Raw genomic sequence first — 23,617 nt, forward strand, 5'->3', positions numbered from 1 at the left:
GCAACTGGAGAACGGCTAAACAGGCACTTTAAACACAAAGAGTATTTGAAAAGGCACAGTGATTTGAAAGAACAAGGTATCAGTTTGATGCAGGTAAAAAGAATCTCTTCCCCTTTGTTACAGTTTTCTTTTTCCTTAGAGTGAACTCTGTATCCTAATTCTTCTTTACCCAACTAAGAACTTTAAAATTCTTTAGAAAAATTTAGAAGCTTTAGCCAATGAAAGTTTCAATTCAAAGCTTTCATGAAAGGTTTTGCATTATAAACCCTGAAAAAAAGTCCCTGAAGATTCTAAGATAGGACTGCTCTCTTAGGGATTTAATACTGAAACTAGTTTCTTGGTTTCAAATCCTCACATCTTCAAAAAAATACTCAACATTCACCGTGAATTCAACCCTGAACTGCATCGTGCTAAAAATAGGATCCATAAAAGTGGCATTCTCTCCTTGGAATGCAAGAATCTTTGCCCATATGTAAGACAATGTTCAGGATATTAAAAAACATACATGATAGGTGTGTGCAAGGGTGCTTACACATTCAGTGTAAGTACATGGAAGCACACATGCATTTGCAAAGGTGCAGGTGTGCCCAAGAGTGAGTATGTGCATGCAAGAATGTAAAATATAAGCAAAGACGTGTGTGTGTGAACAGATCTGATAAGAAAGTGAGAGAGAAAAGTGTATTGCTTCTTTGTTTTTCATTTCCTTTAAGAAATGTTCAAGGAAGATGAAAGGCAGACTTCAATGAACACTGGTGTCTTCTATTCATAAAGCAAACACTGTTCTATGATGCATCTGCACCACCAACACATGCCCCCATCCCTGGCCTGAAAGAGGAATCTGGTCACTGTTTCAAAGGGGCAGGAGCAATGTCAGTCTGAAGTTCTTTAGAGTCTGTTAATCAAACTATAAAGAAATTTAAAAATTTCTTTTAAAAACAAAATATTACTACTCACACATACTTTGCCAAAAGATAAAGCATGCAAATTAATATCAGAAAAGAGATCAGTTTCTAATATGTTCTAATCCTTTCTAATATGCCTCTAATACGTTCAGTTAATATTCTAGTACACAGATACTATCCCTATAAGCTCTAACACCCATAACTGATACTGCAAAGACACATCAATCTAAGAAGGCCTCATTGGCAGGAACTGTATGGACGCTGCAAAAAACCAGAGATTCTCCGGTGGCAATATTTACAGCTTCAAGTACATCAAGTGACAGGACATCTGAACTCTTCTTGTAACTTACCGTAAAGTTCCTCTTCTGCAACCTGGCTCTGACCTGGTATTAGAAAACTGATTGTGCTTTTGCACTTTTTGTAGGTGGTATGACAAGAGTCAATGTGAATAGAATAAAATAAATCCATGTAAAATTTTTAAAAACACACACACAATGATGACAGATCACCAATTCAGTTGATGTAGTACAACAGACAGCTACAATTCAAATGCTACCAGGCCTGTAATAACATTACCCCTCAAGTATTACAGTATTATTAATCCAGTTTCATGGTTCTTTCTGTAAGAAACATTCTTGCAATCTATGGTACCTTATTCCAAGTCCCAAGCTTATTTTATTCAGAACTTAATGAAGTTTTACAATAAGGATGTTGCCTAAAAAATAATAATGGAATCAAGTATTATGTTTTAAAATAGTGTCACAGATAATTATTGCCAGTCACTTCATCTTTTAAATAACATGTGAAATAATAGCATCTTTCTACACTATTAATTGGGAGTTCCAGCTGGATACAAGGGAGTTGAACCCTCAAGACTGAAAATACCTAAGTTAAATTAAATTCATATTCATTGGTTTAAGTGACTTGACAAGTATGGGAAATTATTACTTGGCTCTTTTACTTGACAGAAGAATTTCATCATGAAAGGATAAGATATTATTTCTCAAAAGAAACATACAAAACTTTCTAGCTGGCAAATAAAAGTTTAGGATTGTTTATTTTCTATTAGCATTGTTAAACAAATCTTGCATATATATAGCATACACCACTTACTTTCATTAAAAGCATATTCAAATCCTTCCAGTGTATCAGGAAAATCAAGAGGTGGTTCATCTTTTTTCATTAGTTCATCCAAATCTATCCTAGATAATAAATCTAGAAAAGAAATGACATGAAATTTACTTATATTTATTTTCATAATTAATAACAAAGATGGTATCTTACATTATTTTAACTTTTTTTTTTCTTTTTCTGTTAGGTTACTTTTTATGTATTGCCTTAAATGATAAGATTCTCATTATAATTTTTTAAGTTACCAAAATGCTTCATTGTGATGACATACAGTATCAATATAACATAAGTACTTTCAAAACTGTAATTCTCCAAACAACCACAACTCAGATGCTATGTACCACAATGATTAATTATGAACTTCTTTCCCTTCAGAATATACAGATACTAATTTGTACCTTATTAACCTCCTTCTATCATTTTTAAAATTTTCAGATATTAATATGACTTTTAAAGATCACCAAATCTTACTGCTATGAATAAGGGAACTTAAAAACCTAAATAATAGTAATATAGCATCAGTCAGTTCAGTCACTAAGTTGTGTCTGACTCTTTGCGACCCCATGGACTGCCGCACGCCAGGCCTCCCTGTCCATCACCAACTCCCGGAGCTTACTGAAACTCATGTCCATCAAGTCAGTGACGCCATCCAACCATCTCATCCTTTGCTGTCCCCTTCTCCTCCCGCTTTCAATCTTTCCCAGCATCAGGGTCTTTTCCAGTGAGTCAGTTCTTCACATCAGGTGGCCAAAGTACTGGAATTTCAGCCAGGCATCAGTCCTTCCAATGAATATTCAGGACTTATTTCCTTTAGGATGGACTGGCTGGATCTCCTTGCAGTCCAAAGGACTCTCAAGAATCTTGTCCAACACCACAGTTCAAAAGTACCCATTCTTCAGTGCTCAGCTTTCTTTATAGTCCAACTCTCACAGCCATACATGACCACTGGAAAAACCACAGCTTTGACTAGACGGACCTTTGTTGGCAAAGTAATGTCTTTGCTTTTTAATATGCTGTCTAGGTTAGTCATAGCTTTTCTTCCAAGGAGCAAGCATCTTTTAATTTCATGGCTGCAGTCACCATCTGCAGTGATTTTGGAGCCCAAATAAAGTCTCTCACTGTTTCCACTGTTTTCATTTTTCTACTTTTAGAGGGGAAATAACAATAGTAAAATGAAACACGCTAACTGGAGAAAACAGGCTGACACAAAACAGTTTCCATTCTTCACATCATTTGACTATACATAATAAAAGACTGTCAACAATATTTTGCAAATAAGCATTTTATTTCTGCATCATTTTAGATACAGATAAGCTGAAAGATAGTACAGATAGTGTCTATACTCAGTTTTCCCTATTGTTAACATTCTACCTTACCATGCTACATTTGCTACAATGAAGAAACCAACGTTGGTACATTACTATTAACTAAGCCCAGATATTATTCACCAGTTTTTCCATTAATTTCCATTTTCTGTTCCAGGATTCCATCCAGGTCACTACATTGCAAACAGTCATCCCGGCTCCTCAGTCTCATCTCTTTATTTTGTGAGCATTTTCTTATTTCCTGTTACTACACGGTGTTGCAGGCGTATCTTGCACTTTCCCCGCCCCAGCCTCAAATCAGTCTGTCAACAGTACTTAACAGTTTCTTATAGGTTATTACGGGATGAGGAAAAATTCTCACTATATGTCACCTTCGTGTCATATGTAAACTTGGAACAAATAAAAGATAAGCTTCAAATTTATTTATCTCTCAGAAGATTTTCTTTTTTAAGTTTAGATTTTGAGATTTTTTTTCTCATTCAAACTCAAGTTCCTGAAGACAGAAAAAACTCCCAGGACACCTAGTATAGCAAACCAGCAACTCCCCACCCCCGACCCCGGCCTCTGTTTAAAACAAAAGAGTCTCAGAAGTAACACTTTATTTCTGTCTCTCACTTACAGAGATATAATAAATCCATCTGTACAGATCATAAAAATATGCCAGAGGAAAAAATAGTTTGTCTACCTCCAGTCTCTAGTCTCTCTCTGTGGGATACAAAGATAAGATACCAAAAAACTTGTAAAAAAAAAAAAAAAAGTCATTGTTTAAAACTCTTCAAACTACTGCATCAGATAAACCTCAACTTACACAAAAATATACCATCTTCAACATACAAGCAAGTTTATTAAAAAAAAAAATCTGCAAATTATCTAGTAAAATAAAAAATGTCACAAAGTATGCATACTGGGGCAAATTCGTACATGCTGACAAATTTCTGATTCATTAGTAAGGTTCTGAACAATGTGTAAATCTTTGCAAAATTGATTAAAGTATTTTTTTTAATCAAAAATTGGCTTGAAGACTCTCACTTTTCTCCTTCCAATGAACTGAATTCCTTTACTTCACCGTCATCTTCCACAGTTCAAAACTTAGAATCCTCTTAATCAGATACACACAAAACCATCCAAAATATAAGCATCTGTACTATGTCTAATATTCATTTTCTATCAGCTCAGATCATAAAATGCCATGTAACATCTATATATCATTTTAAAGACTTCATATACTATACCTCATTTGACCATCATAGCCCTATAAAGCAATAGCACATGTTATCTTCACTGTCTTTGAGACAAGGAAATAAGCCCAGAGACATAAAATGGCTTGCCCAAAATTATACCTTAATAGTACTGTGGGATTAAAAAAATAAATTTATTCTCCAATATCTAAGTCAGTACTCTTTCAAAATCCCTATACTTTTATTCTATGTCCTGTATAAGCTCTAATATAGTCTAACCTCTCTCTTCATTACCTTATAAAAAGAATAAACTCTTCTGAATACAGAAATATGCTTTTGCATTGACCAGAAAGTTCCTCTGAATGATAAAATGAATAACTAAACTAAAACATGCATTCCTCAAACTTCTCCTCTGTCCATTAGAGAACTAGATGTAGATATTTTTAATTTCATTGGCATTGAGTATGTGTACTCAGTCGCTCAGTCACATCGAAATCTTTGCAACCCCATGGACTGTAGCCCGCCAGGCTCCTCTGTCCACGGGATTCTCCAGGCAAGAATACTGGGGTGGGTTGCCATGCCCTTCTCCAGGGGTCTTCCTGACCCAGGGATCAAACCCAGGTCTCCCGCATTGCAGGTGGATTCTTAACCATCTGAGCCACCAGGGAAGCCCAAGAATACTGGACTGCATAGCCTATTCCTTCTCCAGGGGATCTTCCCATCCCAGGAATCAAACCGGGGTCTCCTGCATTGCAGGCGGATTCTTTACCAGCTGAGCTACCAGGGAAGCCGACTGAATAGACTCAGAGAGAAACTGTCAGAAATTATTTTTCTGTTTTGTAAAAGGAAAACAAAGCTATATACCTGCATTTTGCAGAAATTGGGTTCCAAAGGCAGTAGATTAGGTAAAAATAAGTATAGTAGAACATTTCCATGCAAAATCCCTTCAATCTCCTATAAAATACAGTACAACTGAATCCTTATAACCTAAATATACAACAGATGTAACCACTGTTTTTTCTAAAACACATGTCTGGTCATTAAAGCCATTTAGCAACTAGAATTCTAAACTTCAACTAAACATATGAAGTCACTGGATAAAAATACCACTTTATACCCCCAAAGAACTGAAAACAAAGATTCATATATTTGTACACCCCTATTCACTGCAGTATTACTCACAACAGCCAAAAGGCGGAAGCAACCAAAGTTTCCATAGACAAATGAATAGGGTGATGGTTAATTTTATGTGTCAACTTGACTGGGTGCCCAGATATTTGGTTAAATATTATTCTGAGCATGTTTATGAAGGTATTTCTGGATGAGATTAACATTTGAAACTGCAGACTGAGTCAAGCAGGTTGCCCCCTACCTCCAATACAGATGAACTCATCCAATTCACTGAAGGCCTGAGTAGAACAAAAATGGTGAGTAAGACAGAATTCCTACTCTCTGTATGACTGTCTTCAAGCTAGGACATCAGTCTTCTCCTGCCTTCACAGCACAGGTTCAGGATTTTGTCACAAAGCCTTACTATCCACTGCAGGTAACTAGTCTCCTTTTGAGAAATACCTCTTGGCCTGCTACTGGCCCTGAGTGGAGATTGAACACTTAACCACAGGCTGCCAGCTTACCATGAGACCTTAGCAGCATCATGAACTAGGTGGTAACTGACACACCAAGTATTAAAGTTGGGTGTGTACAATAGCACTCCATCATCAAATAGGGAGTGGTATGTATGAGGTTAGGACTGAGCAGGCCCTGAAGACAAAAATAAGTAACATGCAGGAGTAGCCCATATGCCTATGGTCTCCACTCCTGCGACACCGCCTTCTATTCATCAGCATGCACCTAAAGCCTCACCAGCTGGCAGAAGAAGAGAAAACTCGAGTCTGGATCAGCAATGGTTCTGCATGATACTCAGTCGCCACCTAAAAGTGGACAGTGGAAGCATCAGAGGCCCCTTTGGGGACATCCCTAAATAACAGTGGTGAAGGGAAATCTTCCCAGTGGACAGAACTGAGAGCAGGGCACCTGGTTGTTCCATTTCTATGGAAAGAGATATGACCACATGAGTGACTATAAAATGATTCATGGGCATGTGGTCAATTGTTTGGCTGGATGGTCAGGGACTTGGAAGGAACACGATCAGAAAATTGGTGACAAGGAAACGTGGAAAAGAGGTATGTGGACAGACCTCTCTGAATGACCGACAGAATGTGAAAATATTAGCATCCCAAGTGAATACTCACTAAAAGGTAAGCTCAACAGAGGACTATTTTGAAAATCAAGTGCACAGGATGATCCTTTCTGTGGACACCAGTCGGCCTTACCCTGGTCAAATCTGTCATCACCCAATGAGCTCAAGAATAAAGTGGCCATTGTGGCAGGGTTGGAGGTCATGTGTGGGCTCAAAATATGAACCTGCACCCACCAAAGCCAACCTGGCTACCGGCACAGCTGGGTGTCCAATATCCCAGCAGCAGAGACCACCATGGCAGTCCTCAACATGGCACATGTCCTGGGGGTGATCAGCCAAGTAATTGGAAGCAGGTTAATTACACTGGATCAATTCCATCATCAAAGTGGCAGAATTTTGTTCTTACTGGATTAGATACTTTCTCTGGATACAGATTGGCCTTCCCTGCACTCAAGGCTTCTGACACATATAACTATCTGTGGACTTGCAGGATGCTTTATCCACCATCCTGGTATTCCACACAGCATTGTTTCTGATCAAGAAACTCACATCACAGCAAAAGAAGTGCAGCAGTGGGCCCATGCTCATGGAACTCACTTTTCTTACTGTGTCCTCACCATCTTGAAGTGGCTAATTTGACAGAATGGTGGACTGCCTTCTGAAGATTCAGTTACAGGGCCAGCTGGATGACAGAATCTTGCAGGGTTGGACCAAGATTCTCCAGAAGGCAGTATATACTCAGAACCAGTGTCCAACATATAGTGCCATTTCTCCCAAAGCCAGAACTCATAGGTCTAGAAATTAAGGGGTGAAAACGGGAGTGCCACCACTCACTATTACCTAGTGAATAAGGAAAGAATGTCCGTTCTAATTACTCTTATTTAACATAGCATTGGAAGTCTTAGCCAGGGCAAAAAAGCAAGATGAGAAATGAAGAAATAAAACTGCCCAATAAGCAAATAACATGATGGTCTACATAGAAAACTCCAATTTGTCTATCAATAAAACCTCTGAAAAAAATAAGCAACTTCAAAAAGTCACAGACTATATCAGCACACAAAATTTGACTGTATTTCCATAAACAATCAGTAAACGTGTAACAATTGAAATTAAAAACACAATACCATTTATAATCACTCTAAAATTATAATACAAATCTAATAACATATGTAAAAGACTTAATTATATAATGCAAATTGCAAAGTGTCAATGAAGGAAATCTAAGATCTAAATAAATGACAGATACTCCATGTTCATGGATTGGAACGTCAATTCTAGTAAAGATGTAAATTCTCCTCACGTTCATCTATAGGCTTGACTGCAATCTCTATTAAAATGCAAGTAAATTATTTACTGTGTAATGTCACCCTGCTTATTTAACTTATATGCAGAGTACATCATGAGATATGCTGGACTGGATGAAGCCCAAGCTAGAATCAAGATTGCCGGGAGAAATATCAATAACCTCAGATATGCAGATAACACCACATTTATGGCAGAAAGTCCATGGGGTTGTGAAGAGTCTGACACGACTGAGCGACTTCACTTTCACTTTTCACTTTCATGCATTGGAGAAGGAAATGGCAGCCCACGCCAGTGTTCTTGCCTGGAGAATCCCAGGAATGGGGGAGCCTGGTGGGCTGCCGTCTATGGGGTCGCACAGAGTTGGACACGACTGAAGTGACTTAGCAGCATGGCAGAAAGCCAAGAAGAACTAAAGAGCCTCTTGATGAAAGTGAGAGAGGAGAGTGAAAAAGTTGGCTTAAAACACAACACTCAGAAAACTAAGATCATGGTATCTGGTCCCATCACTTCGTGGCAAATAGATGGGGAAACAATGAAAACGGTGCCACACTTTATTTTTTTGGGCTCCAAAATCACTGCAGATGTTGACTGCAGCCATGGAATTAAGACGCCTGCTCCTTGGAAGAAAAATTATGATCACCCTAGACAACATAATAAAAAGCAGAGATATTACTTTGCCAACAAAGGTCTGTCTATTCAAAAGTATGGTTTTTCCAGCAGTCATGTATGGATGTGAGAGTTGGACTATAAAGAAAGCTGAGTGCTGAAGAATTGATGCTTTTGAACTGTGGTGTTGGAGAAGACTCTTGAGAGTCCCTTGGACCGCAAGGAGATCCAACCAGTCCATCCTAAAGGAGATCAGTCCTGGGTGTTCATTGGAAGGACTGATGTTGAAGCTGAAACTCCAATACTTTGGCCACCTGATGTGAAGAGTTGACTCATTTGAAAAGACCCTGATGCTGGGAAAGACTGAAGGCAGGAGAAGGGGACAACAGAGGATGAGATGATTGGATGGCATCACCGACTTGATGGACACGAGTCTGAGCAAGCTCTGGGAGTTGGTGATGGACAGGGAGGCCTGGTGTGCTGCAGTCCATGGGGTCGCAGAGAGTCAGACACGACTGAGCAACTGAACTGAAATTATTTTTTTTTACAGTCATAGACAGTTTTACTCTTAACATTTATATGGAAAGGCAAAAGACCTAGAAAAGCCAAATAATAAGAATGAATTTGGGAGTATCATTCTAGCCAAACTTAAGACTTACTATTTAAGTTCAGTAATCAAGAGTATGTATTGGAGAAGAGACAGACACAGATACATGGAACTAAATAAGAGAACCTCAAAAGATGAAGAAGTAATTCAATAGTGCAAAGATTTTTTTTTCCCCCACAAATAGTGCTGGTAAAATTGGACATCAATAGGCAAAAAATACAAACCTTGACCTAAGGCTCATCTCTTAAATAAAAATTAAAACAAAACACAGCATTAGTTTAAATGTAAAATCTAAAACTATAAAACTCTTAGAGGAAACATAAAGAAGATCTTCATAAAGCAGGGCTAAGCAAAGAGTACTTAGACCTAATACCAAAAGCATAGCTCATAAAAGAAAAAAACTGATAAATAGGACTGTTTGAGGGATAAATTTTATGTATTCTGTCAGTTTGCTCCAAGATACACTTTATTTAACATTTGCCATTTTATCTTCTAATATTTTCAACTTGACTACTTCATTCATCATTACAAGCTCATGTGCTAAGCATTTATATTCCTATTGTACCAGTGAAGAAAATGATTCAGAAAAGATAAGCAATTTGTTTCATGGTAAGTAGGAAAACCTCAGTTTGAATTCAGAAAGTTCTATATTTATAACCTTATTACTATATTTAGACTACCCATATGCTTTTAACATCACTGTACAACCTCTAAAATCCAGAAAACCAATCTGATTTCTTATATACTGCTTGTGGAAGTTTAAATTGGAACCACAACTTGAGACATCAGATTTTCACATTATCAGGTAAGATTGAAGGTAGACAAAACCTTTCCAAGTGGAAACCCAGCAAATCTATTTGGATGAAAACACACATATTCCCTCATTCCTTATCCTCTTCTGTAAATTAACTATTATTCTGAGTGTGTTGGTCTATCTCAGCAGCGTACATACATGCAGTAAAACCTTTCATAGCGTTGTCTATTGTTTAGTCACTAAGTCATGCCTGACTCTTCTGCAACCCTATGGACTGTAGCCCACCAGAATCCTCTGTCCATGGGATTCTCTAGGCAAGAACACTGGAGTGGGTTGCCATTTCCTTCTCCAGGGGATCTTCCCAACCCAAGGATTGAATACTCATCTCCTGCGTCTTCTGCACTGGCAGGCAGAATCTTTACCACTGCGCCACCTAGGAAGCCCATTATTGATTATTGATGACCTTGATATACATTGGATAAAGGTCCTTTGTCAGATATGTGCTGTGCTTAGTCACTTCAGCCGTGTCCGACTCTCTGCGACCCCGTGGACCACGGCCAGCCAGGCTCCTCTGTCCCTGGGGTTCTCCAGGCAAGAATACTGGAGTGGGTTGCTATTTCCTTCTCCAGTGATAAAAGTATGAAGTGAGTGAAGTCGCTCAGTCCTGTCCGACTCTTTGCGACCCCATGGACTGCAGCCTACCAGGCTCCTCCGTCCATGGGATTCTCCAGGCAAGAGCACTGGAGTGGGGTGCCATTGCCTTCTCAAGATATTTGAATTGCAAATATTTGTTCCCATCTAGAGCATATCTCTCCTTTTTCTTAAAACAGTTCATGTGTGTATGGTCAGTTGCTATCTTGCGTCCGACTCTGCGAATTGCTTTCTTCCTATTCTCTAACTAAAGTTTTCCAATATGACTTTCATTTCCTTCAATTCACTGAAACAGCTCTTTGTGAAGACCATCAATAACCTCCACACTGTTAAATATAAAAGTAAACTCTCAGTCCTCATCTAGCCTGGTTTATGTGTGTGCTTAGCCACTCAGTCATGTCCGACTCTTTGCAACCCCATGGACTGTAGCCCACCAGGCTTCTCTGTCCATGGGGATTCTCCAGGGAAGAATACTGGAGTTGGTTGTCTTCCCAACCCAGGAATCGAAGCCAGGCCTCCCACATTGCAGGCAGATTCTTTACTGTCTGAGCCACCAGCGAAGCCTGGTTTATAATCATAATTAAATTAATTAAACCCATTTTCTTCAGTTGGTGTTCAGGATCTTTCTCTCGCTCCTAGCCTGCAGCCTGTCTTATCAGAAATCATTTTAAGTGTCTACTACTAGTTCTTCCTCATTTTCCTGTCCCTAAGATTGAGATGACCCACACTTCAGTCTTCAGACTTTTTCTGGTTACACTGCAATCTCTGATGATCTCAATTAGGTCCATAACTTTAAATATTACCTCTCTGCTAATAATTCCCAAAGCTTTAATCTCCAGCCCAAATACTTTCCCAAACTCCACACTCAAACTTCTCCAGCCTGATATTTAAGTGGCATCTCAGTTTACTATTTAATATGTCTACAACCTGCTTTCCTCACACTTTTCTTAATCTAACAAATGGCACCCAAATTCCCAAAGAAAGTCTAAAGCAGATTCCTTCTTACAGAGAGCTTCTCATAAAATATTCTTAGTGCAATGCCACAAAGACAGAATATAGGATTAGACAGATCATTACTCTAACCCAATATGACATTTCAAACAACAAAAATATGGTAAAGGGCACTAGGCTTGATTCGAGAGATCTCTGGTATTAGTTTTACCATTAAATACATGACCTTGAATAAGAAAAGCATTAAGAATTCTTACGGCTGTAAAATCACATGACTTTATGATTTATTTACCTAGTACATACTATATCTCAGACATTGAGGTGGTCACTGTGACGGACATAAATAATTATAGATTACAGATATTCTTATTTTAGAATGGAAATGAATGTAAGGTCACCTAAATATTCCTGCACCTTCATTAGGCACAATGAAAATATCCTGAAAAAGCAAATTAAGTATGTACCTTTGAGTGCTGTTGTCTTTTCTTTTTCATCTGGACCTCCCTGCTGGATTTGTGCCATGCTTATCCAAATTGGCAACAAAATTAAAGAGCTCAAGGAAATAGACATCAATCTTCAGAAGACAGTCTAGAATGAATGAAAGCAATAAATTAAGCTCTACTCAGTCCTACCTACTCCATGAGAAGGTCCTAGATCCTCCCAGTTGGGATTAATCTCTCTATCCTGATTTCCCACTGCACTTTGTTGATGTCTCTACCACAGTACTTATCATAGCCTGCCTTGCATTACCGTTATTTATGTATTTGTCTAGGTCAGCTAACAGATTACAAGCCCCAGGATAAAGGTATCAACTCTTTGTCATCTTGATGTCTCCCATATCACCAAACACAATACCTTATATACACATATGCTTAATGCTGCTGAACTGAACTTAGCTAAACTGACTAATTAGGTATAGTTCCCCAATATCTAATTAAAAAAAAATACTTCCAGGTAGTTTCAAAACCTGAAATTTCTTTTAAAATAAACTGCAAGCATATGTCACGTACCAGGTCAGAATATTTTCTTTCTGGGACATGCAGACGGGCAGAAGGAAAAACATACATAATACTACCCATTAGTGTATAATTCAAAATGCAAATTTAAGGGGAAAAAAAACAGCCCTTAAAAAAAAAAAAAAAAAACTATGTCAAACTCAATGTCTGAAAGTCACAGTCTATAAACGGCACCCCAACAAACAATTATAATATAAAGTTAAAATTTTTTTAAATCTAATTCTGCTCTGCTTTGGCCAAAGGGAAAACATTTGAACTACAGTCAGTTTCTGCCAGGGTGCCAACAAACAAGGGGAAAAAAACACAATTCCTAAAATTTAACAGAAAAAAAATGCAACACATACAATGGGAAAAAATTAAATTAATATAGTCAATCCATAAGTATTAATGAGATTACATAAAAGCTGAGGTAAGTAAGACAATAGTCCTCTGAATGATTTACTTACTACCTGAAGAGTAAACTTCAGTTTCTACTCAAGAGGTATACTGTACGATTATCTTTAAAAACTCAGGCATTTGTATAATTAACAGAGTAGAACAGAAAATACTTAAAAATAATAATGCTTAATAGTTTTAAACTAAGAATGTTCCCAGGGTCATAAATCAACGCGGCCCTTAGCTCAGCTCTGACTGTGGGTGGCGAAATAGAAGGGGAAGTTCTCTCTGGCTCTACCACGAGCTAGCCACGTGCTCTTGGCAAATTATCTAACTTCTCCATACCTCGTCTTCCACACATGTACAATGGAAATGATAACCACGCCTCCCTCATGTTGCTACAGTGAAGTTTAATGTAAAACACTTAGTATAGTGCCTGATGGGTAATTAAGGGTTCAACATACCTTGGTTTGTTTTTTTAAAATACTATAAATGTATCCTAGCTTCCCCACTTAATAACAGCTCCGTGGCTAGGGACAAGCCACTTAATATTCAAAAATCTTCAGATTTCTCATTTGTAAAATGTAAGTTATATTGTAGTGGTTGAGAATTAATATTATAGAAGGCGTATACAGCTGACTGTTGCTATTACTAGTGGACTTTATCACTTCTCAGGAATGTGAAGTTTCCCAACCTAGGAATAACTAGAATATGAGACTGTCTTTGACTGGGAAAGCACTTTCACTTAGCATGGAAGTAGTTGCTATTTTTTTTCTGTGAATAGGTAACTCAAAACTCTGTAAATTATACATAGATGAAATATGCCTATCTTCCTTCAAGAACCAGTTTTGCCCGTCTGATGAGCCATGTGCAAGGCACGAGGGTGCAATGGAGAGTAAAGCGTGCACGGCCTGGGTGGGGCTTATACTCTAGTGACCAGCTCAAACTGCCACAAATTAAATACATGAGACTCAGACTGATCATTACAACACATAAGAAAAAGCAATAATTGTAAGGGCTATAAGGCTACGTTCGGGAATTAGTTTCATCTGTCAAGTCCCACAAGTTTAGGTACAAGTTTCCCCAGCAACTCCTTAATGTCTACCATCCTGTAGCAGAAAGTAAACAGAAATGTTCACCCTGAGACAGTCCACACAGTGCTCCTTGCTAACAATTCCAAGACCAAATTAACTATTCACAGGAGACTTCTCGCACTTTTTCACTCTATCCCCTCTGTCAATTCAGTATTCTTGTAAATATGAACTTTTGGTTTTCACTGGCCTCAAACTGTCTAATTTCTAAACAGAACAACTTATATGATTATTTCATTGTGACTGTTTCACTGAAAGAGAAAGTATAAAATATTTTTGATGTCAGACTCATTTTCAAAATTCGCATTTTAAATTATGGGGATCTCACGTATAACATGGTGACTACAGTTATCAACACTGTGTTGTATACTTGAAAGTTGCTAAGAGGGTAGGTCTTAAAAAAATAGACAACTATGTGAGGTTAGAGATGTATTAACTAACCTTATTATCGTATCATTTTGCAAAAGATACATAAATCAAATCATCACATTATATGCCTTAAATGCACATAATGTGATGTCAATTATATCTCAGTAAAACTTGAAAAAAAAAAAAAAAAGCTGTAACTGCTCTTTAGTGTTTAATAACAAGTTCCCCCTTCAGACTTTGATCTCCATGAGGACAGGTATCTCATCCGTCCCTAAAACAAGGTTGGATGTATTTGGAGCCCAATGGATATCTGTCAAATTCCCAAATAAATGAGTAAGAGATAGAGGGGCAAAAATATATTTCACATTTTAAAGAATTGTTTTCAAGACTCCCAAGATCAAATATCAATTAATAATCATTATGCTTCTTTTATACAAGACAATCCAAAGATACACGCTGCAATTTACTGAAGTGACAGTATTTAAGTTCGGAGACTACTAATTACTCTCTTTGACCCTAAACCTTATAACAGCAGATATGAAGCAGATAAGTATGAAGCAAATTGCCTCCTGCTTTCTTATTCACTGTTAGATTTTTACCTTCTCAAGTTATTTTCCTTGGCAGTGGCACAGCTGGTGAAACTAAATCAGGAACATTATAAATTCTCAATTTATTTTTCCTAATAAAAATTCAGAGTTATAACCTGCATGACCACAGATAAACACTACTACAAATACAGCCAGCAAGCTGTTTGATACATTTGATATACACACACACACACACACACACACACACACATATATATATATATATTAATATGTGCACTCGACATAGTTTATTTAGTATTATCTGATGGAGGTTAGGTTCTAGGGAATAAAGTGGTAGAAGGTTGTTACTGATGTGAATTGGGACACAGTTGACATGTTGTATACTTCATGATAACCACTGCTGTTTAAATACGGTTTCCTAGAAATGGTTACAGTATAAACTAGATTCAAAACATCTCAGTTTGCAATTTCATTCTGTGAACTACACAAAGCAATTATCATATCTTCTTGCCTTCTATAATTCCAACAGAGAACCCACTATGTATAAATAAAACCATAAATAACTTGTCATGTGTAATCTTTATCCAGTCAGCATTTCAAAACATGAAACGGTAGAATATTTATTTGCCTTGTTTGCTCAAAATATGGCACGAACACTTATAAAAATACACAAAGACACACAGAAGCCTCAGTTTCCTATATTTGTTTGTTTTCAGTCAAGTATTAAATATGACCTAGAAAGAGATTATTTTGCAACAGAAGGCCCTTCCACCTCATTCTCAATGGAATGATTAAAGTACAAAATATATCACAGGACAAGTAAAATTGGGTTAAGTCCCTGGGATCCCTGGAGCTGGTTTGGTTCCAAAGAATCTATGCTAAGTCAGGCTCTTGAAATTCAGTTCAAGAGAGCCTGTGTGTGTGTGCCTAGTAGCTCAGTCTTGTCCGACTCTTTATGACCCCATGGACTGTAACCCGCCAGGCTCCTCTGTCCATGGGAGTTCTCCAGGCAAGAATACCGGAATGGGTTGCCATGCCCTCCTCCAGGGGATCTTCCCAACCCAGGGACTGAACCCATTGCAGGTGGATTCTTTACTGTCTGAGTCACAAGGGAAGTCCCAAGAGAGCCTACTTGCAATCAAAACATAGTAACTTAATCAGTACCAGAGATTTATGCGGAACTAAAACATCTATCCAAATTATAGTTAAAGTATGCATGTTACTCAGAATCAGCAAAGGTTAGTTCACAACAATCCTGGACAGTTTATAGTTCTCAGGCAATAGTGTGAAAAATTTACATTTTGGAGAGTGAGCATGTATGAGTGTGACTCTGTGTGGTGTGCATGTACAGACACATGGGCCCTGGGGAAGAGGCTAAAGAATAAGGGCATGAGGCAGAAGCAGACATGGAAGACAAGGCCCAGGATATGGCACCCCACTCCAGTACTCTTGCCTAGAATATCCCATGGATGGAGGAGCCTGGTAGGCTCCAGTCCATGGGGTCGCTAAGAGTCAGACATGACTGAGCGACTTCACTTTCACTGTTCACTTTCATGCACTGGAGAAGGAAATGGCAACCCACTCCTGTGTTCTTGCCTGGAGAATCCCAGGGACAGGAGAGCCTAGTGGGCTGCCATCTATGGGGTCACACAGAGTCAGACATGACTGAAGTGACTTAGCAGCAGTGCACAGAGAATGGGTTTCTGCAGAGAATGTAACCTGTATGTGGGTCAAAGTTTAGCTCAGAGTAGGAATACGTTGTTCCAATCCAAGCACATCTAAAGTAACTCCTTACTTCCTAAAGCAATGTGATGTAGGTTTGGGATGAGAAATTCAGACTTTTTAACCTCAATTCCACTACCTAGTGGCTGAGTGACCTTCAGAAAGTCACAACTTCTCTAACTTAAGTAATGGGAATAACAAAGAAAATAAGAGCATGTCCCTTTACTGGGCGATTCCCTTTGTGGCTCAGATGGTAAAGAATCTGTCTGCAATGCAGGAGATGTGGGTTCAGTCCCTGGGTCAGGAAGAACCCCAGGAGAAGGGAATGGCAATCCACTCCAGTATTCTTGCCTGGAAAAGCCCATGGACAGAGGAACCTGGTGGGCTACAGTCCATGGGGTCACAAAGAGCTGGATACGACTGAGTGACTAACACTTTTGCTTTCCCTTTACGGGATGATTATGAAAATTCTATGAAAAAATATAGACAAACACATTTTATAAGCTACAAATTCCTTTACAATAATATATATTAGTAATTCACAGAACATCGGAAACAATTTGATTCCAATTACCATGTGCTCAAACTCCAAAAAGGCTATCCTTATAAGTTCAGCCTATAGGAATAAGAAACTTTCAATGTGCATCATTTGGGTGAATTCTTAGAATAAACAATAAAGACCCCCAATAAATACTTCTTGAGTTTACTTGGCTTTCCAAGGCCATGTTGAAAATAATCATAATGGAATTTAAATTAATTTGTTTATATTCTTGTCCAATCTTACTAAAATGTATGTCTAAAAAAGTTCAAGTATGTGAGTTCTATCTTCATTCAGATCAAAGTCGTGTCCAAAGAGCACTATTTTAACTCTCTCTTATATGCACATGCTACTCACAGTCACCAAGTCTTTTCACATCCAGTTTCTTATTGGTACAACTTATTAGCTACAACTGACAGGTAAAGTCGAACTGTTGCTGCTGCTGCTGCTAAGTCGCTTCAGTCGTGTCCGACTCTGTGCGACCCCGTAGACGGCAGCCCACCAGGCTCCCCCGTCCCTGGGATTCTCCAGGCAAGAACACTGGAGTGGGTTGCCATTTCCTTCTCCAATGCATGAAAGTGAAAAGTGAAAGTGAAGTCACTCAGTCGTGTCTGACCCTTAGCAACCCCAGGGACTGCAGCCCACCAGGCTCCTCCATCCATGGGATATTCTAGGCAAGAGTACTGGAGTGGGGTGCCATTGCCTTCTCCGAAAGTCAAACTACTCAACTTCAACTAGGAAAACGATTCCAGTTTCTTCATCCTACAGAAAGTTTTCACTCCTGTGCATTAGTTTATATGATCAGAGGGTATTATAATTTAGAGTTTGGGCTAGTTGGAGGAAATTAATTACATATATAAAAGTTGTCCACCAAAATTGTCTCTATTTGGTTTGCTATTCTGAATTAGGATTGATAAAAATCACTCCCCATCACAATGGAATATTCCTGAGCCATTTAAAAAGAATGAAATATTGCCATCTGCAGTAGCATGGATGGCCCTATAGAATATTATACTTACTGAAGCAAGTTATATAGAGGCAAATACTATATGGTATCACTTGTATGTGGAATCGAAAAAGTAAAACAAATGGACCTATATATAAAACAGAAACAGACTCACAGACATAGAAAACAAATTTACAGTTACCAAAGGTGAAAGTAAGGCAAAGGAGGGATAAATTAGGAGTAGAGGATTAACAAATGCAAACTACTATACATAAAATAAATCAGCAACAAGCATTTAAAAAAAATATATTCAATATCTTATAATAACCTTTAATGGAAAAGAAGCTGAATATATATACATACATAGACATATATATAAAACTCAATCACTTCATTACACACCTGAAACTAACATGACATGGTAAATCAACTGCATTTCAATAAAAATTTTAATACATTTTAAAATAAATCCCTAAACTGCAAACAAACTGAAACAAACTACTCATCAAGTTTGTTGCTGCTGCTGCTGCTAAGCCACTTCAGTCGTGTCCGACTCTGTGCGACCCCACAGACGGCAGCCCACAAGGCTTCCCCGTCCCTGGGATTCTCCAGGCAAGAACACTGGAGTGGGTTGCCATTTCCTTCTCTAATGCATGAAAGTGAAAAGTGAAAGTGAAGTCGCTCAGTTGTGTCTGACTCTTAGCGACCCCATGGACTGCAGCCTACCAGGCTCCTCCATCTGTGGGATTTTCCAGGCAAGAGTACTGGAGTGGAAAAAAAAAGCTACTCCCCATCATTCCTCACAATATTTTGGTAAACCAAGCATCTAAAAGAAAGTCAAAAGTTAAGGGATCTCAAAAAGAAAGATTTTAGAATAAACTAATATTTTACTACTGTGTCTTTTTAACAGGTTCCCAAATTGCTAGTTGTTTGGTTAGCTTTTATATGGTTTTCTGGCTAGCAAAAAGACAGAAACTCAACAAAGCTAGTGAAAAACCTTAGAATATTTACAAGACTACACTAAAGCTCAATCTGAGAAATTAAACACATCTAAAACAATCCTTTTAGATAACTCTCAACTTTGGAACTCCACAAAAGAAAAAAATAATTTAAATAGCCTTTTATGAAGTTTTCATAATATGGAACAGAAATAGCAGAGGTACATCAGAGGGCAAAAGAATTCTCAAAAAGGACATATGCTCAAAATTTGAGAAAAACAGAGTATGTCAAAAATATATGATCATTTATGGGGGTCAAATTAAATTGTCATTAGCTACTTAAGAGACTTTAATTTTACGGTAAACATAAACAGTAAAATATAATATTACAAATGTACATAACTCCAGACCAAACTGACCAAGCAGAAGCTATCTTCATAAGACTTAAAAGTAACCAATATGCTTATGGCAGAAAGTGAAGAGGAACTAAAAAGCCTCTTGAAAGTGAAAGAGGAGAGTGAAAAAGTTGGCTTAAAGCTCAACACTCAGAAAACCAAGATCATGGCATCTGGTCCCATCCCTTCATGGGAAATAGATGGGGAAACAGTGGCTGACTATTTTTTTGGGGGCTCCAAAATCACTGCAGATGGTGATTGCAGCCATGAAATTAAAAGACGCTTACTCCTTGGAAAGAAAGTTATGACCAACCTAGATAGCACATTCAAAAGCAGAGACATTACTTTGCCAACAAAGGTCCGTCTAGTCAAGGCTATGGTTTTTCCAGTGGTCATGTATGGATGTGAGATTTGGACTGTGAAGAAAGCTGAGTGCTGAAGAATTGATGATTTTGAACCATGGTGTTGGAGAAGACTCTTGAGAGTCCCTTGGATTGCAAGGAGATCCAACCAGTCCATTCTGAAGGAGATCAGCCCTGGGATTTCTTTGGAAGGAATGATGCTGAAGCTGAAAACTCCAGTACTTTGGCCACCTCATGCGAAGAGTTTATTCACTGGAAAAGACTCTGATGCTGGGAGGGATTGGGGGCAAGAGGAGAAGGGGACGACAGAGGATGAGATGGCTGGATGGCATCACCGACTTGATGGACGTGAGTTTGAGTGAACTCCAGGAGTTGGTGATGGACAGGGAGGCCTGGCGTTCTGCAATTCATGGGGCCGCAAAGAGTCGGACACGACTGAGCGACTGAATTGACCTGAACTGAATACCATGAAATAACAGTAAGAACATATTTGCAAAGCTTAAGTCAAATTTTCTCATTCCATAAACACCTTACTAGCATCTCTGCTTAACTTTGTGAACTCAAGGTTCAATCTAAATTTTAAAATATAATATGCATATGGTAGACACTAAGGTGACCCTCTCTCAGATTAATAAATAGTCTGGGGGAGATGGGGTGGGGGAGAGAATCAAGAGTGACTGCTAGTGGGTACCCAGTTTCTTTTTGAGGTGATGATTCCTATGGTCTGAAAGAGATGACGCTGGCATTGGAGCAGTATTCCTCGCTGTGTATTAAGTGGATCTCTCTCCCCTATCTCTTCTTTACAGCTACGACGCCAAAGGTCAAGGCACAGTCTCAAAAGGGAAGAGCCCTGACCATCTCACTCATGCTTCCTTTTTCCTTCCATGGGGAAAAAAAAAAACAAAACTGTTAAGTGGACTTGAGGCAGACTCACTTAAAGAACTTCTCTCTTCAAATGTCCCTCTCACCCCTTCCACCACAGTCAGGCTGGCAACCATGTAGGCCTGCTCTATCTAGACACCAGGAGCAAATATTATCATGTGAACATTTACATATACAGTTTTATAAATCGCAGTGCTCTAGTCTAGTTTTAGTTCTGTGCTTTCGGATTCTCTGTCAATCATCGTTTGCCTCCCTGGCCTGTCCTTGTCCCTTACATACATCTTCCAATGAGAATCTGGTGGGAAGCACTGATTCACTTTGGTCATGATTTAGTTCATTCTTTGGCCACATACCACCTAATAGTACTCAGATTTTACCCAATTTCTAATAGGGACTGAAATTTGGTAATAATTGCTTTATTTTGGTTATTATTATTTTGATTATTTTTGCAACTGATCTCACACACAATACTAACTTACTTCAAAGTCAGAAAAGTAACACCTGCTATAGTTTAAAAAAAAATAAAGAAAAACTTGAGTATATCATCAAGAAATTTAGTCTTAATCCTGGCAAGATATACTAATAACACCAGCAACAAAGGTTAAGGGCAAAGTTAAGCTTTGGGGGAGACCACAATTGTACTGCAAATAGGCATTTAAGTACCACTCGTATCCACGCTCTACTGACAGGGCACTCTTTATTGTTTATTTAAGGGGAAAACATCTGTGAAACTTGACTTTACCTAAATGTGTTAACAACTACGAATGTTATCACTAGGTGCCCTCAGAATGAACAAATTTTCTCAGCTTCTAGACTTTCCCAGTTCTTTATGAAGTGATATTACTTTCTAGAATTTCATGTCTGTACCATATTTCAAAAATGACTGCATCCTGGGACCAACAAATGATGAACTCAGAAAGATTTGGGAAGGCTCTCTATTCCTGAGACACTACCAATATCTGATCTTAAATAAAGAGAACTAGAAACGTGAAACTTCAAATCACCTTTTCAACCACCGTATTAGTTACCGTGGTTACTTATGTTATTCAGAAAACAATCAAAACAATTCATAACTTGACTAAATTAACAAAGGAGTTGAGATAGCAAAAATCTCTTATTCCAAAAACAAATAAGAACCCTCCTGGCTTCTACAAAATATTTTTTCCTCAAAAAACAACCATCACTTAGCCAGACTATTAATTACAGGAATTTAAATCTGTGGCGCTAAAGTTGTCAGCACAAGGACAGTGTGGAATGTTAAGCCATTTATATTATTAGACCTATTTTTAAACACAGTATGCCAGACAGCTTTCACTACTATTGTCTACAGAAGCACAAAGTGGTAGAGACCCTTCCTATGATCATGAGAGTCAAGAATTTTACTAGATTTTCCTTCCAACATAATAGCTAAGTTCCCTGAAGGACCCTCCTACTGAGATCAAACTCAAGACATTACAAAACATTACAGTATCTACAAATGTTACTCACTAAATTAACATAGAGGAAGAAAAATCATAATAACTTCAAAATCTGCAGAAAAGTATTTGGTAAAATTCAATACTCATTTTTGGAAAAGAAGTCACAGCAAACCAGGAATAAAAAGGAATGCTCTTAACGTGATAGAGAGGTTCAAAAAAATTACAGTAAAATTACTGTCCATGGTAAATTACTAAAAACATTCTCTTTAAAGTCAGTTACCAAGAATGTCCAACATTACCAGTTTGCTTTTATCACTTCTAGTCGAAGTTTTCTGAAGTTTCTAGCCAGTATAAGGAAACATAAAAAAAAAAAAAATTAAAATATATAAGGATTAAAAATAGGAAAACAAAGCTACCATTATTTGCAGATAATATGATTATCTTTTAGATAACAACAAACAACAAAATCAAGAAAAAAGATCTTCAAAAATATAAAAAATATATGAAGAATCTCTACATTATCAGGGATAAAAAGAGAATTTGGCAAGATGACTAAAACTATTTATATTTTGAAGTAAAGTATATTTATAAATACCAGCAACAATCACTTATAAAGTATGGTTGCTTTTTTAAAGACATTTTGGAGAGCAAAAAATAAATTACATAGTAAGAATAGATCTAACAAAAGGTATGTTAAAATGATGTGCAGAAAATGATAAAATCTTACTAACAGACAATAAAGAAGACTGAAATAAATGAAGAAACATGCCATATTCATGTAAGAAGGGCTCAATACTGTGACAGTATCAAAGAAGATGACAGAAGACTTGCCTTACCAGGTATCACAGTAATTAAGACAGTGTATCGTTAGTAGTAGAAGAGACAAGCTGACCAACAGAATAAAACTCCAAAGCAGAGCCACATAACAAATCATGTGACACAGATGACCCTGACATATCACTAGGCAAAGGATGAACCTTTCAATAACTGGAACTGGTCAGCCACATTGTAAAAAATGAAATTAGATATCCGTTTCAAAGATAGATAATGGATTAAGGGTATAAATGCAAAAAACTTTAAATTTTTTAGGGGAAAATATGGGAGACTACTGTTTTGATCCTGGGACGGGAAATACAATTTTTTTTTTTTTTAAACAAAGACTGAGTTTGTTTTTTATTATTTCATTTTGGCTGCACTGGGCAGCACATGGGATCTTAGTTCCCCAACCAGGGATCAAACCCATGCTCCCTGCAGATGATGAGCACAGTCTTAACCAATGAACTGCCAGGGAAGTCGCAAGAAACACAATTTATTAATAGATATTTACAAAAAAGATATTATTTTACACTCACTAAACTAGAAAATATTACGAAGTGACAATGTGCCACACTTAGGAAGTGACAAGCG

At 37.8% G+C, this 23,617-nt stretch overlaps 1 protein-coding gene across 6 annotated transcripts in view; it reads right to left on the bottom strand.

Annotated features, from left to right (window-relative positions):
* The window catches only part of ARB2A (ARB2 cotranscriptional regulator A), a 422,536-nt gene that overhangs the window by 372,198 nt on the left and 26,721 nt on the right, over window positions 1-23,617 (bottom strand). For 4 of the 6 annotated variants that reach the window (XM_061424395.1, XM_061424389.1, XM_061424390.1 and 1 more), the window contains exons 2-3: window positions 12,075-12,198; window positions 2,016-2,117 (exon numbers count right to left, since the gene is read on the bottom strand). In XM_061424395.1, the coding sequence (XP_061280379.1) occupies window positions 2,016-2,117; window positions 12,075-12,180 (208 nt within the window). In that variant the 5' untranslated portion in view covers window positions 12,181-12,198. The remainder of the gene's footprint in view (window positions 1-2,015; window positions 2,118-12,074; window positions 12,199-23,617) is intronic. The other 2 variants (XM_061424392.1, XM_061424394.1) reach the window with 1 other exon arrangement.

The sequence above is a fragment of the Bos javanicus genome, chromosome 7 (assembly GCF_032452875.1).
Source record: "Bos javanicus breed banteng chromosome 7, ARS-OSU_banteng_1.0, whole genome shotgun sequence".
In the NCBI taxonomy this organism is placed as follows: Eukaryota; Metazoa; Chordata; class Mammalia; order Artiodactyla; family Bovidae; genus Bos; species Bos javanicus.